Genomic DNA, 20,829 nt, shown 5'->3' on the forward strand with positions numbered 1-20,829 from the left:
TGGGACAGGGGGAAACAATTTTCTGTTTTATATCTCATACTATTCTTCAAATTTTGCCATTATGCTGAGAGAAAATTATGCGGTTTTAAAGCTAATTTCTTGCAATTCTACAAGGGTTGTGGGCCCCCTGGAGGTTTGGTAACCCCAGGGCATGTGCCCTGCGTGCCCGTTTGTTTGTGGACCTGATAACTACATCCACTTGCCAAACATCTCTGGCTCCCTCTCAGAACCCAAAGATATCAACTTGACGCAACAAGCACATGGTCAGATATATATTTGGGCTTCTGGCTGTTCAACATGACACTTTGGACCTGGCTAGATGTTTAATCTAATTTTTTTTTAAATCATTATTACATTATTGATGTTCAGTTAATGAATCATATTTATATGGTTATATTGATTGGAAATATGTTATCAACTCATAGAAGAAAGAGATTCTTTGGACTGTTATGAATGACAAAGTTAAAGGGTCTTAGGTTCAAAGAGAAAGCGAGAGAGAGACAGAGAGAGAGAGAGTGTGAGAGAGATGCAGAGAGGCTAAAGAACGGGTGTGTCAAACATAATGCCGCTGAACAAAATCTAAATGCAACATGTGAAGTGTTGGTCCCATGTTTCATGAGCTGAAATTAAAGATCCCAGAAATGTTCCATACGCACACAAAGCTTATTTAATATATCAAATTTTGTGCACAAATGTGTTGACATCCCTGTTAGTTAGCATTTCGCCATGATAATCCATCAATCTGACAGGTGTGGCATATCTAGAAGCTGATTAAACAGCATGATCATTACACAGGTGCACCTTGAGCTTGGGACAATAAAAGGTCACAAAAAAGTGCAATTTTGTCACACAACACAATGCCACAGATGTCTCAAGTTTTGAGGGAGCGTGCAATTGGCATGCTGACTACAGGAATGCCCACCAGAGCTGTTGCCAGAGAATTTAATGTTAATTTCTCTACCATAAGCCACCTCCAACATTGTTTTAGAGAATTTGGCAGTGCGTCCAACTAGCCTCACAACAGCAGACCACGTGTAACCACGCCAGCCCAGGACCTCCACATCCGTCTTTATTCACCTGCGGGATTGTCTGAAGACCAGCCACCCAGGCAGCTGATGAAACTGAGAAGTTTGTTTCTGTAATAAAGCTCTTTTGTTGGGAAAAGCTGATTCTAATTAGCTGTGCCTGGCTCCCCAGTGGGTGTGCCTTGCTCCCAAGTGGTGAGCCTAAATGTGTGTGTACTTTGACTGGTACTATATATATATAGTACCAGTCAAAGGTTTGGACACACCTACTTATTTAAGGGTTTTTCTTTATTTTTACTATTTTCTACATTGTAGAATAATAGTGAAAACATCAACAATGAAATAACACATATGGAATCATGTAGTAACCCAAAAAGCGTTAAACAAATCAAAATGTATTTTATATTGAGATTCTTCAAAGTAAGCACCCTTTGCCTTGATGACAGCATTGCATACTCTTGGCATTCTCTCAACCAGCTTCATGAGGTAGTCACCTGGAATGCATTTCAATTAACAGGTGTGCCTTCTTAAAAGTTAATTTGTGGAATTTCTTTACTTAATGTGTTTGAGCCAATCAGTTGTGTTGTGACAAGGTAGGGGTGGTATACAGAAGTTAGCCATATTTGGTGAAAGACCAAGTCCATATTATGTCAAGAACAGCTCAAATAAGCAAAGATAAATGACAGTCCATCATTACTTTAAGACATGAATTATAAGGATTGACGCTGGTAGACAAGAAGCAGGTACAGAGAGTGAACATTTAATTAACAACGGACATGGAACAGGACAGAACAGCGTCTGGACAAGAAAACATAACAACATTAACCCCTGTGCGGGACATCCAGCAAAAAATCATATCGCCATTAGCATAACAAAATGTAATAATAAAAAAAAAAAAAAAATGTTTTCAAATTATATCGTTTTATAGATACACCTCTCCTGAATCGAACCACGTTGTCCGATTTCAAAAAGGCTTTACAGCAAAAGCAAAACATTAGATTATGTTAGAGGAGTATATCGTAAAAGTAGCCACATAGCCATTTTCCGACCAGCCACATACATCACAAATAACCAAAAAACAGCTAAATGCAGCACTAACCTTTGACAATCTTCATAAGATGACACACCTAGGACATCATGTTACACAATACATGCATTCTTTTGTTCGATAAAGTTCATATTTATATATAAAAACAGCATTTTACATCGGTGCGTAACGTTGACTAACTATTTTCCCTCAAATGCATCCGATGAAACAGAGCTACAATTTACTAAATTACTATTCGAAAACATTTTTAAAATGTAATATTGTCATTCTAAGATTTATAGATGAATATCTCTTGAAAGCACCTGTAATGCCAGATTTAAAATTAACTTTACTGGGTAATCATACTTTGCGATGAAAGGGGATGCGATACTCTGAAAAATACGCTAACGTTACAGGTCAGCGCCATCTTGGAACAATCGCATATCACATCTAGTCTTGTATACTATTGTCAATAATCCCTTACCTTTGGTTGTCTTCATCAGAAAGCACTTCCAGGAATCCCAGGTCCACAACAAATGTATTTTAGTTCGAAAAAATTACTCCTTTATGTTCCAAGAGCTTATTCTTGTTAGCGCGTCTGAAGGCTGATTCAAATGCTCCGTCGGCCGCGGGACAGCCATTTCGAGAAAATGCATTTTTTTCCCATTTAGGTTCGTTCAAACATGTCAAACGTTGTATAACATAAATCTTCAGGGCGTTTTTCAACAAGCGAGCCAATAAGATTCGAGGGGGACGATTGCATTGTGTTTCAAAACGTTTAGAAAGGGGAGGGTAACCAGGGGCGCCGGCGTCATAATGGTGATGGCCCTCTCCGTGTGACCACGTTCCACAGCGTCTCATTCATTCAGTTTTAACAGTAGGAGACTCAAACCACTTTGTAAAGACTGGGGACATCTAGTGGAAGCAATAGGAAGTGCTCAATGAACAATAGCTCACGGTGTGATTAATAGGCAACGTGATGAACTTGAGTTCGCAATTCAGAATTCCACTTCCTGTTTCGATCTGTCTCGGGGTTTTGACTGCCATATGAGTTCTGTTATACTCACAGACACCATTCAAACAGTTTTAGAAACTTTAGGGTGTTTTCTATCCACAAGTATTAATTATATGCATATCCTAGCTTCTGAGTTTGAGTAGGAGGCCGTTTAACCTCTCTGGGCTAGGTGGCACCAAATCGTCCCACCTACGTAACAGCCAGTTGAATCCTGTGGCGCGATTTTCAAATACCTTTAGAAATGCTATTACTTCAATTTCTCAAACATATGACTATTATACAGCTATTTAAAGACTCTCGTTAATCTAACCACACTGTCTGATTTCAAAAAGGCTTTACAACGAAAGCAAAACATTAGATTATGTCAGCAGAGTACCCAGCCAGAAATAATCAGACACCCATTTCTCAAGCTAGCATATAATGTCACAAAAACCCAGGAGACAGCTAAATGCAGCACTAACCTTTGATGATCTTCATCAGATGACACACCTAGGACATTATGTTATACAATACATGCATGTTTTGTTCAATCAAGTTCATATTTATATCAAAAACCAGCATTTTACATTAGCATGTGACGTTCAGAACTAGCATACCCCCCGCAAACTTCCGGCGAATTCACTAACAATTTACTAAATTACTCACGATAAACGTTCACAAAAAGCATAACAATTATTTTAAGAATTATAGATACAGAACTCTATGCACTCGATATGTCCGATTTTAAAATAGCTTTTTGGTGAAAGCACATTTTGCAATATTCTAAGTACATAGCCCAGCCATCACGGGCTAGCTATTTAGACACCCAGCAAGTTTAGCCTTCACCAAAATCAGATTTACTATAACAAAAATGTTATTACCTTTGGTGTTCTTCGTCAGAATGCACTCCCAGGACTTCTACTTCAATAACAAATGTTGGTTTGGTCCCAAATAATCCATCGTTATATCCAAACAGCGGCGTTTTGTTCGTGCGTTCTAGACACTATCCGAAATGGTAAATCAGGGTTACGAGCATGGCGCAATTCGTGACAAAAAATGTCTAAATTTTTATGCAATTTATCTCGTAAAAAAGCGATAATATTCCGACCGGGAATCTGCGTTTCGGTAAATAGAGGAAAAAAAAGAAAGACGGGGGCGACCAGTGCACGGGCCTAAGCCCACTGTCCCCTGATCAGCCACTTGACAAAGGCGATAATGTGTTTCAGCCTGGGGCTGGAATGACGACATTCAGCTTTTTCCCGGGCTCTGAGAGCCTATGGGAGCCGTGGGAAGTGTCACGTTACCGCAGAGATCCTTTGTTTTGGAAAGAGATGTCAAAGAAAGCCAATAAATGGTCAGAAAGGCCACTTCCTGTAAAGGAATCTCTCAGGTTTTTGCCTGCCATATGAGTTCTGTTATACTCACAGACACCATTCAAACAGTTTTAGAAACTTTTGGGTGTTTTCTATCCATATCTAATAAGTATATGCATATTCTAGTTACTGGGTAGGAGTAGTAACCAGATTAAATTGGGTACGTTTTTTATCCGGCGGTGTAAATACTGCCCCCTAGCCCTAAGAGGTTAAAATGGGCACACATTTTTTTCAAAAATCGCTTTAGCGCCCCCTATCCTAGGGGAACGCCAAGAGTTAATGCTGACATGGGGAAATAATGGAGGACAGACCGATATAGCTGGGGCAATTCAACAAAGTCAAGGAGTCCAGTGAGCGCTGATGCGTGTAATGATGGTGACAGGTGTGCGTAATGAAGGGCAACCTGGCGCCCTCGAGCGCCAGAGAGGAAGCAGGCATGACAGTACACCCCCTCTAGGGGCGCCACCCGGTGACCCACCTGGACGAGCCTGACGGGCCAGACGAGGCATGGGAGCTGGACAAGCCGGCTGGGGCGCAGGAGCCCAACGAGGCGGCTGAGCCGTGAGAGCTCCACGAGCCGGCTGAGGAGCGAGAGCTCGACGAGTCGGCAGAGGCGTGGCAGCCCGACGAGCCGGCAGAGGCGTGGCGGCCCGACGAGCCGGCTGAGGCGTGGCAGCCCGACGAGCCGTGTGAGGCGTGGGAGCCCGACGAGCCGGCAGAGGCGTGGGAGCACGACGAACCGGCAGAGGCGTGGGAGCCCGACGAGCCGGCTGAGGCGTGGGAGCCCGACGAGCCGGCTGAGGCGTGGGAGCCCGACGAGCCGGCTGAGGCGTGGGAGCCCGACGAGCCGGCTGAGGCGTGGGAGCCCGACGAGCCGTTTGAGGCGTGGGAGCCCGACGAGCCGTTTGAGGCGTGGGAGCTTGACGAGCCGGCTGGGGCATGGGAGCCCGATGAACTGGCTGAGGCATAACGTGGGATGGGAGCCTGCCGAACCAACCGAGGCAAGAAAACCTCTCGAACCAGCTAAGGCGTAGAAGCCAGAGAGGGAGAGCGGGAGCAGGCGTGACATGAAGGTCAGTCAATGCGGAAAATTTCAAGAACTTTGAAAGTTTCTTCAAGTGCAGTCGCAAAAACCATCTTGCGCTATGATGAAATTGGCTCCCATAAGGACCGCCACAGGAAAGGAAGACCCAGAGTTACCTCTGCTGCAGAGGATAAGTTCATTAGAGTTACCAGCCTCAGAAATGGTAGCCCAAATAAATGCGTCACAAGTAACAGACACATTTCAACATCAACTGTTCAGAGGAGACTGTGTGAATCAGGCCTTCGTGGTTTAATTGCTCCAAAGAAACCACTACTAAATGAAACCAATAAGAAGAAGAGACTTGATTGTGCCAAGAAACACGAGCAATCGACATTAGACCGGTGGAAATCTGTCTTTTGGTCTGATGAGTCCAAATTTGAGATTTTTGGTTCCAACCGTTGTGTCTTTGTGAGATGCAGAGTAGGTGGACAGATAATCTCTGCATGTATGGTTCCCACCGTGAAGCATGGAGGTGTGGTTTGCGCTTAGTGGGACTATCATTTGTTTTTCAACAGGACAATGACCCAACACACCTCCAGGCTGTATAAGGGCTATTTGACCAAGGAGAGTGATGGAGTGCTGCATCAGATGACCTGGCCTCCACAGTCACCTGACCTCAACCCAATTGAGAGGATTTGGGATTAGTTGGACCGCAGAGTGAAGGAAAAGCAGCCAACAAGTGCTCAGCATATCTGGGAGCTCCTTCAAGACTGTTGGAAAAGCATTCCAGGTGAAGCTGGTTGAGAGAATGCCAAGCGTGTGCAAAGCTTTCATCAAGGCAAAGGGTGGCTACTTCGAAGAATATAAAATATATTTTGATTTGTTAAACACACTTTTGGTTACTACATGATTCCATATGTGTTATTTCATATTTCATTTTGATGTCTTCACTACTTCTATAATGTAGAAAATAGTAAAAATGAAGAAAAACCCTTCAATGGGGCGGCAGGTAGCCTAGTGGTTAGAATGATGGGCCAGTAATTGAAAGGTTGCTGGATCGAATCCCTGAGCTGACAAAGTAAAAATCTGTACTTCTGTCCCTGAACAACTTGACTTGCCTAGTTAAATATTTTTTGAAATTACTGTCCAAACTTTTGATTGGTACTATATATATATATATATTGAAATGACTAAAACCAAATCGAAACTGTAGAAATATATAAATTGTTTGTGGGAAACCTACCGGTGGTTAGTCTTTAGGCTATGAAAGACAACCAGGCCAAATTCTCGCATTTTCTCGCGTTGGTGGAGGCCTGGAGCGTCATTAATTTTAAACTGCGCAGTGTTAGCGGAGGCGCATCTCTCGATTGAATTAGCTTTCTCTGCAAACCGACAAATATGTCAGATATTGTCCAGGAAATTATTGAACCCGTTGAGGCTGAAACAGAGGGAACATCTCAGGATGGCACGAATGGCCTGAAAATGTAACTAAAATATCGTATTTTTCTGACACAATCTGTTCTGCACTCACAGGCAAGATGGAGGCTAGCTAACGTTAGCCTAGCATTAAAGCTAGCATCAAAACTAGCTACGGCTTGCTATCTAGTTGTTACTTTGCTTGCTAGCTAACTAACTAACTTGTTGGTTATTGTCGTCTTCATTGATCGTCAAATTTGTTTTTAGATGTGTAATATATCGATATTTTACTAGGTAGTTATGCAGATAACTAAATGACTTTTATCCATCCAGCCATGTGTAGCTAGCTAACGTTAGTGCGTTTAACTCATAGAATTATCATACTAGAACGTACATGAACCGTTTGGCGGATAAAGGTCAGCCATTTTGGGCAGGGAGTTGGTCAAACATTGTTTGCCAGTACTGTGAAAAGACATTGTGTAAATAATGAATTTGAGAAATGTATCCTTACTGTATGTTAGCCAGTTTTAGAGGAATGAGTCCATATGTTTTGGGAATGCCAACATTCCATTCAAACAATGCAGTCAATCTACAGCCATAAACTGGTTGAAATCAGTTGATGATGGGACTTAGACAAGTTATCAATACAACAAGTAACGTTACTAATATTGCTTTCCAAGAAAACAAACATTTAGACATTAAGGTCTGTTGTGTGTGTGTGTGTGTGTGTGTGTGTGTGTGTGTGTGTGTGTGTGTGTGTGTATATATTACACACCTCATTTTAATTAGTCTCTTTATACAGAACATTTGTATAAAACTAATATGAACTGTATAATATATGGCAATATTTTATTTTGACAATTATATTACAGCATTTCTGATATGTCACATGCCTTTTCTTGTACTACATAAGTAAAATCTGGATTATACCTCTACTGCCATCCATTCCTATTAGACTGGTTTGGGTTTCTCCCCGACCAATATGGCTGCAATTTTCATTCCATTCTGGGACTTTGAAGGTGTATAACATGGCCCCTCTAGTAATTTAACAGGATTTATATGGTTTAGGTGCACAGTCCCTTAATGGAGATTTAGCTAGCGAACAGTTGGTAGTAATGTATTGCCAGTGCGGAGCTGACAGTTTGGAGTCAATTTGTAGTTGAATCAAGAGTTGCCTACAGTAACTTTCCTCTCCGCCACCCTCCAGTTGGGTGAAAAGATAACTTTGTAGCTAACTAGCCATTTGTGTCTATAAACCCATATTAGTTATGGGAGATTGAAGTTGCATAAACTTATGTGCACATCTTTGTTATTTGGCACATGGGTGAAATTACTATGCCATGTAGGTTTAGGTTACATTACCTACAACAGACAAGCTAGCTGCATCCATTAATACTGTACTCTTCTGTTTTCTTCAGAGAGCCAGAAGAAGACGAGGTTCTTGGTGAAGATGCCCCTGCAGAAGAAGAGGACCTAGGCCTGGGTGATGACGAGGTCCTTGGAGATGAGGTCCTTGGTGATGATGATACCCCTCTAGATGGTGACCCTATCGATGATGCCCCTATCAATGATGCCGAAACCCTTGCAGATGACCCTACTGATGCCCCTGCAACCGCCCCAAATACCAAGTCTGAGCTCAAAGAAAAGATGTCCGGAGGAGGCCGCAAAGGGAACCGCTTCCACCCCTACAAAGAGAAGCAGGTCACCGGGGACAAGAAGGGCGGAGGAGGGGGTCACAGGAACCGCGTGTTCATTAGCAATATCCCCTATGACACGAAGTGGCAGGCTATTAAAGATCTGATGAGAGAGAAAGGTAATCCATCCACACACAGGGCCATGCTGCTTCTCCCTATAGAGATGATCCTTATTCTTTCCAGCTCAACAGGAGCTTTCTCAGTCCTCTCTTTGTGACCAGAACATAGACCTAGCCATATCTTCTCGTAGTTCCTTCTTTTGAGGCAACATGTTATTCTATTGCAGTTATTATTAAGTCAGTAGAATAGACATTTCTGGATTTATTTCATTTTTTATTCCTGGGTGGACACCAATTTAGCTTGGATTGAATTGAAATGTCTGTGCTTGTTAAAGTTGTTATGTAGTTAGCTACTATTGGTTTTATGATATTGACTTACAGCTCCAAAATGTAACCTCAGACAAGTAGTAGTATTGACTACTTGAGCACTTGATTCAGTTGAACCTGTGTTAAGGTGACAAATGATTGTTTTGTATGAATGAAACCATTGTCTTTCTGTGCACTGAACTATTGGGTCTTTAGCTCTTCACAAAGTCTTTTTTTCAAGGTGAAAGGACACCTTTTAAACTGTAGTGACTTCTTGCTATGTTGACAGGAACCGTGTTGACCAAACTGTTCTTCTATACTGAAGTGTGATCTGAATTCCCAGGTTGACAGTAGTTGACTGACTGTGTGTCTGTCTCAGTCGAGCCCAGGAAGGCATTGGAAGGGGGTTGTGTGGTGACTGTTGGTCTGGGCTCACTGTTGACCAATCATGGGGAAGCATCGTAACGGCATAACCAAGGCAACGGCCTGCCCTGGAGCGAGAGTGGTGGTTCAACAGTCGACTGGTGATTTTAAATGCCTTTTGTTCTCTTGGTATTTTTCCTTTGTATGTCTCATGAAGTTGGTGAGGTTACATACGTGGAGCTCTTTAAGGATGCTGAAGGAAAGTCAAGGGTAAGTGATGTGGACCAACTCACTGCACGAGGTTTTAAATGCCCTCCACTGCAGTATATCTTTATTTACCAAGTGTTCTGTAAGGCACTGATCCAAGGGGTTATCCATGTATGTCTATGGGATGATATGTTGGTGGCTGCTAGCTACAGCCTGTTATAGCCTAGTTGGCTGTAGAGTGATGGAGGATGTCTTCTTGTTGATTCTGGAACACTAACTTGAATTCATCTGAAACTTAGTACACATTTGTTTTTAAGTTGTTGTAGTTTTCTCAATTGGTGTCAAAGTTTGGCAGTTGACCATTTCTCAAAGGGATTTTGATGTCTTATTGATTGACATTTTACTTTTTGGTCTTCAAATTGTTACCTTTTTATTTGGATCAATGGCACAATTATCTTTTCATGAACAAAACTAATTATTTCAAAAATATTGTAGATTTTGTATAAAGTAACTTTCTTCTTTCTCCAGCGGCTCACAGTAAAATCTCACCATCGTTTATTCATCTGTAATATTATGATGCAGCCAGGAATTTGCAAACTAGGTTGTGAATGCATTCAATTCAGCCATTTAATGTAATATGTAGTTTGACAAACAGACTGTTTAGTATATACTCCTAAACAAACGTAGAGACAGAATGGACATATTTGTAAGTATATCCTGAGTCCTTTTTATTCCACTGAAGACGGTAAGGGTACTATGTCTCCACTGAGAACAAAAAAAAGTCTATAGCAAACCAAGTCAATGTCTTTTAAATTCACTTAACTTTTTACCTTGGATACAAGCAAAACACACTCCCCACATCAAGGCCTGTTAGCTGGACCTTCAAGATGGATTATGTAATCCACTAATAGCATGATGTCAAATGTGTAATAATGATAACTGTTGTCAGTCTAATCACTGTCTTTGTTCATTCCCTCTGTTATGGATCTGTGTTGTCTCTGGATCCCCTGGTGTTATCTGTACAGGGATGTGGGTAAGGAACCAAACTTTACCTGTCTAACTTTGCAACATGGTCTCAGTACATTTTGTATGATTATGTACGTAAATCTGACACACTCCCTTTAATGACATTTTACATTTCGTATGGTATGTGTGAATTTTGTATGAAATGTTAATTACAATTTACATATGTTATGAATTGCAGTTTGTATTATGTTACGTATTGCAATTTGTAAAATATGTTACGAATTTGCAATGTGTATATGTTACGCATTCCAATTTGTGGCTAACATTAGCTAGGTTAAGGGTTAGGTTAACGGGTTAGGTTTAGCTAACATGCTAAGTAGCTAAAAAGTAGTAAGTAGTTGCTAAAGTTGTCCTTGAGGTTCGAACATGCAACCTTTGGGTTGCTAGACGTTATACCCAACCAACCACCATTTTGTTTTTTGCCTTAAGTAAACTTCTGTTTCATGTAAAAAGTGGCAAGTCATACTAATTTCAGCGTCCCGGATTTACTTGTAATATGTTAGGTCTAGTCTGAGACCAGGCTGACACTGGGTGCGTCTCAAATGACACCCTATTCCTAGGGCCTTACACAATCTGTATGAGTTTTACTGAGTGACTCCGTTTTGCTTCTCCCCAAATTCAGTTTTCTCCGTTTTTGTTTTTCCACGTTTGTTTTTTCAGGTCTTCGCAATGCTTAAACCACCTCAGGAGGCCAATTTTGACGCCTGGGGAAAACACTTCAATGTCAATTTTTTTAGTATACACAGCACCTAGCAAGAGTCTTTTTTTTTGCTTTGTTTTTGTAGTGCACATGATGGTAGTGTTTACCAAACAAATACCCACTGGATTTATGCAAATAATTATTCAGCAGGTAAGCATAGGATACTTTGTAGTGAACATTTAGTGTAGAAGATTTTTGGGTAAGCCTTTCCATCTACCAGATGAGTTTATTAGCATTGTCGCTAACGGCTACATAAAGGGGTAGCTGCACGCACAGGTGGTGGGAATTCTTGTTGCCTCTTCAGAAAGTTGCAGGATTTTATTTTTAGACATTTAGTTGCAGGAACTTTTTTTAGACATTTAGTTGATTCCCTACTAAGTTCAATACATTTTTTAATTTTGTTTTATTGTCTGAATTCCGTGGTTCCGTCCTCGTGTAGGGCCCTTTATTCCCCATTCACTAATACGGTTCTGGTCAAAAGTAGTGTACTATAACATGGGGAATAGGGTCCATTTCAGACACACCTAACTTAATGAGTCATTGTTATACATGTCTTCATCCACTGACTGTCTGTCCTGCAGTGTTGTGGAGTTCAAAGATGAGGAGTTTGTGAAGAAGGCCATAGAAGTCATGAACAAATATGATCTGAATGGAAGACCCCTCAATATCATGGCGGTAAGGACCTGTTTTCACACTGTAGGCACCACACGGTGATGAGAGATTAAACTCAGTGGTGTGCTAAATCTGCACTTTAATCCAGCCTGCTGGAAATGTGGTTACATTAACATGATTTGTAATGTTGATCTCTGTCTTAACTGTAATCACTGAGAACTAGACCTAGTTAACCTCAAAGGTTAGAGTTGTAATTATAGGTCAAAGGGTGGGGCCATCTGTGTTTAACCCCTTGTTTCCCTGCCCCAGAACCCTGATGTGGAGGGCTAAAGCTCAGAGTTGAAGTAATAGGTAAAAGTTTAGGCGTTATCTGTTTCCCTCTTTCAGGATCCTGATGGGGAGCGTGCTCGGCGCGTGCTGCAGCGTACAGGGGGGATGTACCCTGGAGGGGGAGGCAGGGGGCAGGAGGGGGGACCGGGTGGTGTAGGTGTACCCCCTTCCATCGCTAACAACCCCAACGTCCCCCATGAGGTCATCAGCTCTCTACGGGTCGGACGCCTAGGGACCACTGTGTTCGTAGCCAACGTGAGGACAAGCATACACACTATACTCTCTGACGTCTGTCTCTCTTCTCTGTGCCTTTGTCTCTGACCATCTCTCCTCACTAGATTTATATCTGCTGTATTGAAGTCCCAAGTTAACCTACCAATATTCCTGTTCACCAATTGATGACAACTTGAGCGGTGCGCTCTAAATCTCAAGTCCAACTGCATCTTCCTAGAACTTGAAGTTCCATGTTGACCTTGTTAGTTTTACTGTTCTCTATGCTATTGCTAACTCGGTCCCCTCCTGTGTTTTTAGATGTGTTGTCTGGTAACGGTTGTTTCTATGCTAACCCGGTCCCTCCCCTCTGTGCTGTCTCCTCCCAGCTGGACTTCAAGGTGGGCTGGAAGAAGCTGAAGGAGGTGTTTGGTATGGCAGGAACAGTGAAGAGGGCTGATGTGAAGGAGGATAAGGATGGGAAGAGCAGAGGGATGGGGACTGTTACCTTCGAACAGGCCCTGGAGGCTGTACAGGCTATCTGTATCCTTTATATACTACCACAGAACACACCCACCTTCCAACAGGCTGCAGATTCTATCTGTATCCTTTATAGTGGGGAGAACAAGTATTTGATACACTGCCAATTTTGCAGGTTTTCCTACTTACAAAGCATGTAGAGGTCTGTTTTTATCATAGGTACACTTCAACTGTGAGAGACGAATCTAAAACAAAAATCCAGAAAAATCACATTGTATGATTTAACCTCTCTAGGGTAGGGTGCAGTATTTTCACATCCGGATAAAAAACGTACCCGATTTAATCTGGTTATTACTACTGCCCAGAAACTAGAATATGCATATAATTGTTTGATTTGGATAGAAAACACCCTAAAGTTTCTAAAACTGTTTGAATGGTGTCTGCGAGTATAACAGAACTCATATGGCAGGCAAAAACCTGAGAAGATTCTGTACAGGAAGTGCCCTCTCTGACCATTTCTTGGCCTTCTACACTCTCTTTGACTCTGGTGTCCCAGGCTGAAAAACAGTAGCGCATTTGGTAAGTGGTCGATCTGAGAACAATGAGACGGGCGCGCGTGTGCACGAGACGAGGCCATTTTCAACTTTGAGTCTTTGAACGAAAACAGGGTTTCCCGGACGGAATATTATCGCTTTTTTACGCGAAAAATCGCATAAAAATGTATTTGAACCTCTCACCATTTTAAAGACAAGACTCTCGTTAATCTAACCACACTGTCCGATTTCAAAACGGCTTTACCACGAAAGCAAAAAATTAGATTATGTCAGGAAAGTACCCAGCCAGAAATAATCACACACCCATTTTTCAAGCTAGCATATAATGTCACATAAACCCAAACCACAGCTAAATGCAGCACTAACCTTTGATCTTCATCAGATGACAATCTTAGGACATTATGTTATACAATACATGCATGTCTGTTCAATCAAGTTCATATTTATATCAAAAACCAGCTTTTTACATTAGCAGGTGACTAGCATGTGACTAGCATTCCCACTATGGATTATTTTGAACCAAAACAACATTTGTGGATGAAGTAGAAGTCCTGGGAGTGCATTCTGACGAAGAACAGCAAAGGTAATCCAATTTTTCTTATAGTAAATCTGAGTTTGGTGAGTGCCAAACTTGGTGGGTGTCAAAATAGCTAGCCCGTGATGGCGAGCTCTCTACTCAGAATATTGCAAAATGTGCTTTTGCCGAAAAGCTATTTTAAAATCGGACACCGCGATTGCATAAAGGAGTTCTGTCCTAGGAGTGTCATCTGATGAAGATCATCAAAGGTTAGTGCTGCATTTAGCTGTGGTTTTGTTTTTTGTGACATATGCTAGCTTGAAAAATGGGTGTCTGATTATTTCTGGCTGGGTACTCTGCTGACATAATCTAATGTTTTGCTTTCGTTGTAAAGCCTTTTTGAAATCGGACAGTGTGGTTAGATTAACGAGAGTCTTGTCTTTAAAATGGTGTAAAATAGTCATATGTTTGAGAAATTGAAGTAATAGCATTTCTAAGGTATTTGAATATCACACCACGGGATTCCACTGGCTGTTGAGTAGGTGGGACGATTTCGTCCCACATACCCTAGAGAGGTTAACTAATTAATTTGCATTTTTTTTCATGACGTAAGTATTTGATACATCAGAAAAGCAGAACTTAATATTTCGTACAGAAACCTTTGTTTGCAATTACAGAGATCATACGTTTCCTGTAGTTCTTGACCAGGTTTGCACACACTGCAGCAGGGATTTTGGCCCACTCCTCCATACAGACCTTCTCCAGATCCTTCAGGTTTCGGGGCTGTCGCTGGGCAATACGGATTTTCAGCTCCCTCCAAAGATTTTCTATTGGGTTCAGGTCTGGAGACTGGCTAGGCCACTCCAGGACCTTGAGATGCTTCTTACGGAGCCACTCCTTAGTTGCCCTGGCTGTGTGTTTCGGGTCGTTGTCATGCTGGAAGACCCAACCACGACCCATCTTCAATGCTCTTACTGAGGGAAGAAGGTTGTTGGCCAAGATCTCGCAATACATGGCCCCATCCATCCTCCCCTCAATACGATGCAGTCGTCCTGTCCCCTTTGCAGAAAAGCATCCCCAAAGAATGATGTTTCCACCTCCATGCTTCACGATTGGGATGGTGTTCTTGGAGTTGTACTCATCCTTCATCTTCCTCCAAACACGGCGAGTGGAGTTTAGACCAAAAAGCTCTATTTTTGTCTCATCAGACCACGACCTTCTCCCATTCCTCCTCTGGATCATCCAGATGGTCATTGGCAAACTTCAGACGGGCCTGGACATGCGCTGGCTTGAGCAGGGGGACCTTGCGTGTGCTGCAGGATTTTAATCCATGACGGCATAGTGTGTTACTAATGGTTTTCTTTGAGACTGTGGTCCCAGCTCTCTTCAGGTCATTGACCAGGTCCTGCTGTGTAGTTCTGGGCTGATCCCTTACCTTCCTCATGATCATTGATGCCCAACGAGGTGAGATCTTGCATGGAGCCCCAGACCGAGGGTGATTGACCGTCATCTTGAACTTCTTCCATTTTCTAATAATTGCGCCAACAGTTGTTGCCTTCTCACCAAGCTGCTTGCCTATTGTCCTGTAGCCCATCCCAGCCTTGTGCAGGTCTACAATTTTATCCCTGATGTCCTTACACAGCTCTCTGGTCTTGGCCATTGTGGAGAGGTTGGAGTCTGTTTGATTGAGTGTGTGGACAGGTGTCTTTTATACAGGTAACGAGTTCAAACAGTTGCAGTTAATACAGGTAATGAGTGGAGAACAGGAGGGCTTCTTAAAGAAAAACTAACAGGTCTGTGAGAGCCGGAATTCTTACTGGTTGGTAGGTGATCAAATACTTATGTCATGCAATAAAATGCAAATGAATTACTTAAAACATACAATGTGATTTTCTGGATTTTTGTTTTAGATTCCGTCTCACAGTTGAAGTGTACCTATGATAAAAAATTACAGACCTCTACATGCTTTGTACGTAGGAAACACTGCCGGTTTTGCAGGTTATCAAATACTTGTTCTCCCCACTGTATATTATATACTACCATTTACGTCATTTAGCAGACGCTCTTATCCAGAACACACCCACCTTCCAACAGGCTACAGATTCTATCCTTATCCTTTATATATTATATACTACCGCAGAACACACCCACCTTCCAACAGGCTACAGATTCTATCCCTATCCTTTATATATTATATACTACCACAGAACACACCCACCTTCCAACAGGCTACAGATTCTATCCCTATCCTTTATATATTATATACTACCACAGAACACACCCACCTTCCAACAGGCTACAGATTCTATCTGTATCCCTCTACACTTATACTGCAGAAGACTCTTTATGCTGGCCTAATACTCTCAACACTATACATGTCCTGGTTGTTACTATTATTCACTTTATTCATGTCACTATTTTTATCTTTAAGTCTACATTGTTGGAAAAGGATCCATGAGTAAGCGTTTCACTGTTAGTTTAGGAAGCTTGTGATAATATTATTTTTATTGAATGCATTCCTTAACTCTGTTCTCTAGCCATGTTCAACGGCCAAATGCTGTTTGACAGACAGATGCATGTTAAGATGGTACGTGTGCTTTGTTATTGGCATGTTTCTGATTTCTAAACCCTCTAACACTGTGCACAGTTAATGTGTGTGGAAGGTCATTGGGGCGGCAGGTAGCCTAGTGGTTAGAGCGTTGGTTGCAAGATCGAATCCCCGAGCTGACAAGGTAAAAATCTGTCATTCTGCCCCTGAACAAGGCAGTTAACCTACTGTTCCTAGACCGTCATTGTAAATAAGAACTTGTTCTTAACTGACTTGCCTAGTTAAATAAAGGTAAAATAGAGGTTACATATTGCTGTGGTAATGTATTTGACAACCACCTCTTGATATGTTGTTTCTGTGTGTTTCAGGATGACAAGTCTATGCCAGCTGATGATTTCCACCCGGTGGAGAAAGCTCCTCAGTTACCACGTGAGTACACATCCTGTCCCTTTCTGACTATCTCTAGAACACACCTAAATGTTAGAATGACTTGACTTCAGCATTATCTGTAGCAGAAATGGGTCATGTTGTCACCTTGTTGGCTCAGTGTTCTCTTCTCCAGTGAACCAAGGCATTACATAAGGGATGTTATGTTTGTGTGGTCAAACAAACTCCAACTCTCTGTGTGTAGGGGGTCTGGGGGGGATTGGGTTGGGCCTGGGACCAGGAGGACAACCTATCAATGCCAACCGGCTGAGTGGTGGAGGAGGAATGGGCAACATGGGCCCTGCAGGTTAGTACTGACCCCTAACCTCGCCATAATACTCCAGCAAACACACGGTTACTATTTAAACCACACACACACGCACAGAGACTGCAGGTCAGTGGAGGAGCCAGTGGGTTCATACATACCATAGTTACGATTGTGAAGAGTAGCTGTTTGTTTTAAACCCTCTGATGCCTGTTGTTCCTGGACCTTCTCCAAGCACTTACATCACATACTGTCGTCCCCCCCTCGACCACTGTCGTCCCCCCCTCGACCACTGTCGTCCCCCCCCCTCGACCACTGTCGTCGACCACTGCTGTCCCCCCCTCGACCACTGAAGTGGGTGGAAAGTTGTCTAGAGAGAATGTAGAATAAGCTTTAGTACAAAACAAATCAGTGTGAAGTGTGTGATTCTGTCTGTCAGGTATGGAGGGAGGACCTGGGTATGGAGGGATGAGCAGACTAGGAGGTAAGGTCCTAGATAATAGATCTCTACTGTGTCACTGTTACATGACTGGACAACACATGGGTTGTTGTGACTATCCATTAATATAATAATCCTGTGTGTCCTGGAGGGTTCGGTGGAATGGACAGCATGGGGGGATTCGGAGCCAGAGACATGGGACGGATGGGAGGTAAGGACACACACCTAGGACTGTGAATTTCCAGGGACCTCACGTTACGATATTATACCGATACTTAGGTGCCAATACCATCTGATGTAGATATCACAATTCTATATATGCATTGGGATTTGATGTTACAAAACATATTGCTCATGATATGTCTGTTGTAGACAGATGAGACGGCATGAGAAAATGAGTTTTGATCGGTCAGGGAAATGTGTAAGTGCTGAAAACATGTTGACTCACTATGTAAAAAGATGAGAAGAAGCTATAGGATGAAAAATACCGGAGTTTGGTGCAGGTACAACTGGCTAGCGCTAGCTAGCAAAATACAATATTTTTACAAATGGATACTTGGAGTCAAAGTATCAATATAATATCATCCAAAATAATATTGCGATGTAACTTGTATAGATCCCCCCCATCACCACTAAGGACAAAATAATTATCTCAAACTGTTTAAATGCTCCTGAAGTTTAATGTCAACTTTCCACTGAGTATTTTTCTGACTGTGCCATCGTCCTCTCTCTTTCCTTCTCTATACTTCCCCCTCTCCAGACATGTCCTACCGGTCAGGGGGGATGGGAGGAGGGATGGACAGAGACTTTGGTCACAGTGACATGTCCATGAGCAGAGGCTTCGGAGACTCCTTTGGAGGAATGGGTGAGTAGTTTACACCCTCACTCACTTCTCTCTCTCACGCGCACACACCTGTCACTGTCAGTCTTCAATAGGTAAAATCCATTCCATAGTCGTCATATATCCATCCACTAACAGCATGGTCCGTGGTGGGCATTAGACTGGGCATGTGGTAGCTTGGAACTGGAACCTGCAGGTAGACTGTACTAAGAGCTAAATCACAACTCCTGTATGGGTAACACAACACTGGTCAAGTTAGCATTCAGCCCTATGGCTCCAACATGTTACTGACAGATGTTTGTGTGCTGTAACTTGTTTGTGTTGTGATATGCTGATAGGTTGTGGTAACGTGTGTGTGATGCCGTGCGTTCTCTCCATCAGGAGGAGGTTATGGAGGAGACATGAGCAGTTTTGGCATGGGGCCCATTGGGGGAGGATTAGGTACAGCGAACATTACATTAACATCCCTCCCTGTCTCTCTCGTGGCTCTCACTGTCTGTTAGCACACCCATTTCATACTGCCAATGTTTCACTGTGCTTGACCTTGATTTGATGTGTGGGAGTGCTGGGCTGGAACTAAAGCCTGCACAACCCCTGAATAGCATTACGGTAGGGATTCGGATCTGAGGTGCTCACTCATTTTCCCTGTGTCCTCTACTAGGTGGTATGGGCAGCCGGTCCATGGAGCGGATGGGCTCTGGCTATGACCGTATGGGGGGGGGCATGGCCATGAGCCGAGGGTTCGGGGGCTACGGAGGAGGAGCCATGTCTGACAGAGCCAAGGGAGGATGTCAGATCTTTGTCAGAAATGTACGTTTTATAAATAAATACTGTATAAATGTGCGCTCCCCTTTTTAAGCACATTAAAGCACCTAACACATGTTTAATAAGGCTGATCAAATCCACTATATGTACTGCTGGGTATTTACATCATGGACACAGATTAAGTAGCGTGAATTGGAAGCACTTTTAGACGGAGGAGTAGGCGTCATCTAGGTCTGTGAAAATGCCCCTAAAGTAGTTAGAATTTTAGGCCCCTGTGTTCTAATGTTCTGTGTTGTTGTAGCTGCCCTATGACCTGACCTGGCAGAAACTGAAGGAGAAGTTCAGTGTCTGTGGTAAGCCTCTTCAATCAGTCTACTGTACTCAATAACCTGCAGATGGATTGAATGTAGCTTTGATCTGTAGTAATGAAATGGCTTTAGCAGTGTCAGTGCTTAAACACTGTCTACTGCTCTTTCTCCCCCTCTTCTCTCTCATCACCCATCTTTCTTACTCCTTCTCCAGGCCAGGTGATGTTTGCAGAGATTAAGATGGAGGGAGGAAAGTCTAAGGGCTGTGGTACGGTCAGGTTTGACTCCCCAGAGAGCGCTAACCAGGCCTGCGGGATGATGAACGGAACCAAGATCAGCGGTCGCGAGGTTGACGTCCGCATCGACCGCAACGCCTAGAGTCACACACATACACGGTCACGACAACGGCTCGTTCCATCTCAACTGCTTTTGTTTTGTTTTAAAAACACATTTTCCACGTATCCGCGTTTCCATGACTATTGGATGTGTATAAGATCTGTTTTTCTTTTAATCTTCCGTTGTTTTTTTTTTGTAAACCCCTTTTTATTTTTTATTTTTTTGGATCATGAATTTATTTGAATGAATAAACATTTTAATTTTTCAACTTTGTTGTAAATGTTACTGTGGGATCAAAGGCTTCTGGCCAGTTTACAGAAGGGTTGTGTGGGTGTATTTAATTGAATACAAAGGTTAATTGCAGGTAAAACACCATAAATAATAAAATGTCCTCTGGAGCTAGCCAAAATAGCACTAACTAAAGACCTTTTCTACACCGGAGGTAACCAGACCACAATGGTGTAGGAGAATCATCTAGTGAAGTTAACTGATATAATGGCTCACGTTGACAAAATATGTGAAACTAATGTCCATAAATGTTTAGTTTGTTAGTATCATAGTAATGTAATAGGGTCTTTGGTTAGTATATACTGTGGGAGTCTTAAACCAGCTCTGCGAGCTGGAACTGGGCACCAACTGAAATGGTGTTCATGCGAAGTGGACAACTGAATGGATACTTTATTGCCTTCATCTTTATCTTAAACAGTTTCGGGCTCTGTCCTGACAGTCAAGACCAGTGGAAACTTTTGAGTTTCTTCTCATTACGAGCCTGTCCTCACTGTTGAGCAACACAGGCTGCTTGTAAACGCTTATCTGTTCTGCATGGACAATACCCCCTTCCCTCCCTCATTCACCTTCCTCGTTCACCAGCATTGAGTAATGACAGGTTATCCATTATATTGACCAGACTAGTGGCTGCTCTAACAATGAAAGATGTCTTTAAAAATGGAATGCAGTCGGGAGGAGGCAAGCTCAGGTGGGACC

General features: G+C 42.5%; 1 protein-coding gene across 1 annotated transcript; it reads left to right on the forward strand.

Moving 5' to 3' along the window:
* Positions 1 to 6,731: 6,731 nt before the first annotated feature.
* Positions 6,732 to 20,113, forward strand: LOC106562540 (myelin expression factor 2). Its single transcript, XM_014127480.3, has 17 exons — positions 6,732 to 6,927; positions 8,278 to 8,672; positions 9,499 to 9,551; positions 10,514 to 10,521; positions 11,796 to 11,889; positions 12,214 to 12,411; positions 12,756 to 12,909; positions 16,455 to 16,504; positions 16,834 to 16,894; positions 17,097 to 17,198; positions 17,596 to 17,640; positions 17,747 to 17,806; positions 18,356 to 18,460; positions 18,818 to 18,877; positions 19,098 to 19,246; positions 19,503 to 19,554; positions 19,724 to 20,113. The coding sequence occupies exons 1-17, from the start codon at positions 6,842 to 6,844 to the stop codon at positions 19,885 to 19,887; spliced, it is 1,836 nt and encodes a 611-aa protein (XP_013982955.1). The 5' UTR covers positions 6,732 to 6,841; the 3' UTR covers positions 19,888 to 20,113.
* The last annotated feature ends 716 nt before the right edge of the window (positions 20,114 to 20,829 follow it).

This window comes from Salmo salar, chromosome 26, assembly GCF_965601325.2.
Source record: "Salmo salar chromosome 26, fSalSal1, whole genome shotgun sequence".
Lineage (NCBI taxonomy): Eukaryota > Metazoa > Chordata > Actinopteri > Salmoniformes > Salmonidae > Salmo > Salmo salar.

Bases quoted from the DNA above. Each gene is read 5' to 3' on its own strand.
- LOC106562540 (XM_014127480.3), top strand. From the start codon at position 6,842: ATGTCAGATATTGTCCAGGAAATTATTGAACCCGTTGAGGCTGAAACA. The intron at 16,505-16,833 runs GTACGTGTGCTT...TGTGTGTTTCAG, and splicing joins GACAGATGCATGTTAAGATG to GATGACAAGTCTATGCCAGC. The intron at 19,247-19,502 runs GTACGTTTTATA...GTGTTGTTGTAG, and splicing joins GTCAGATCTTTGTCAGAAAT to CTGCCCTATGACCTGACCTG.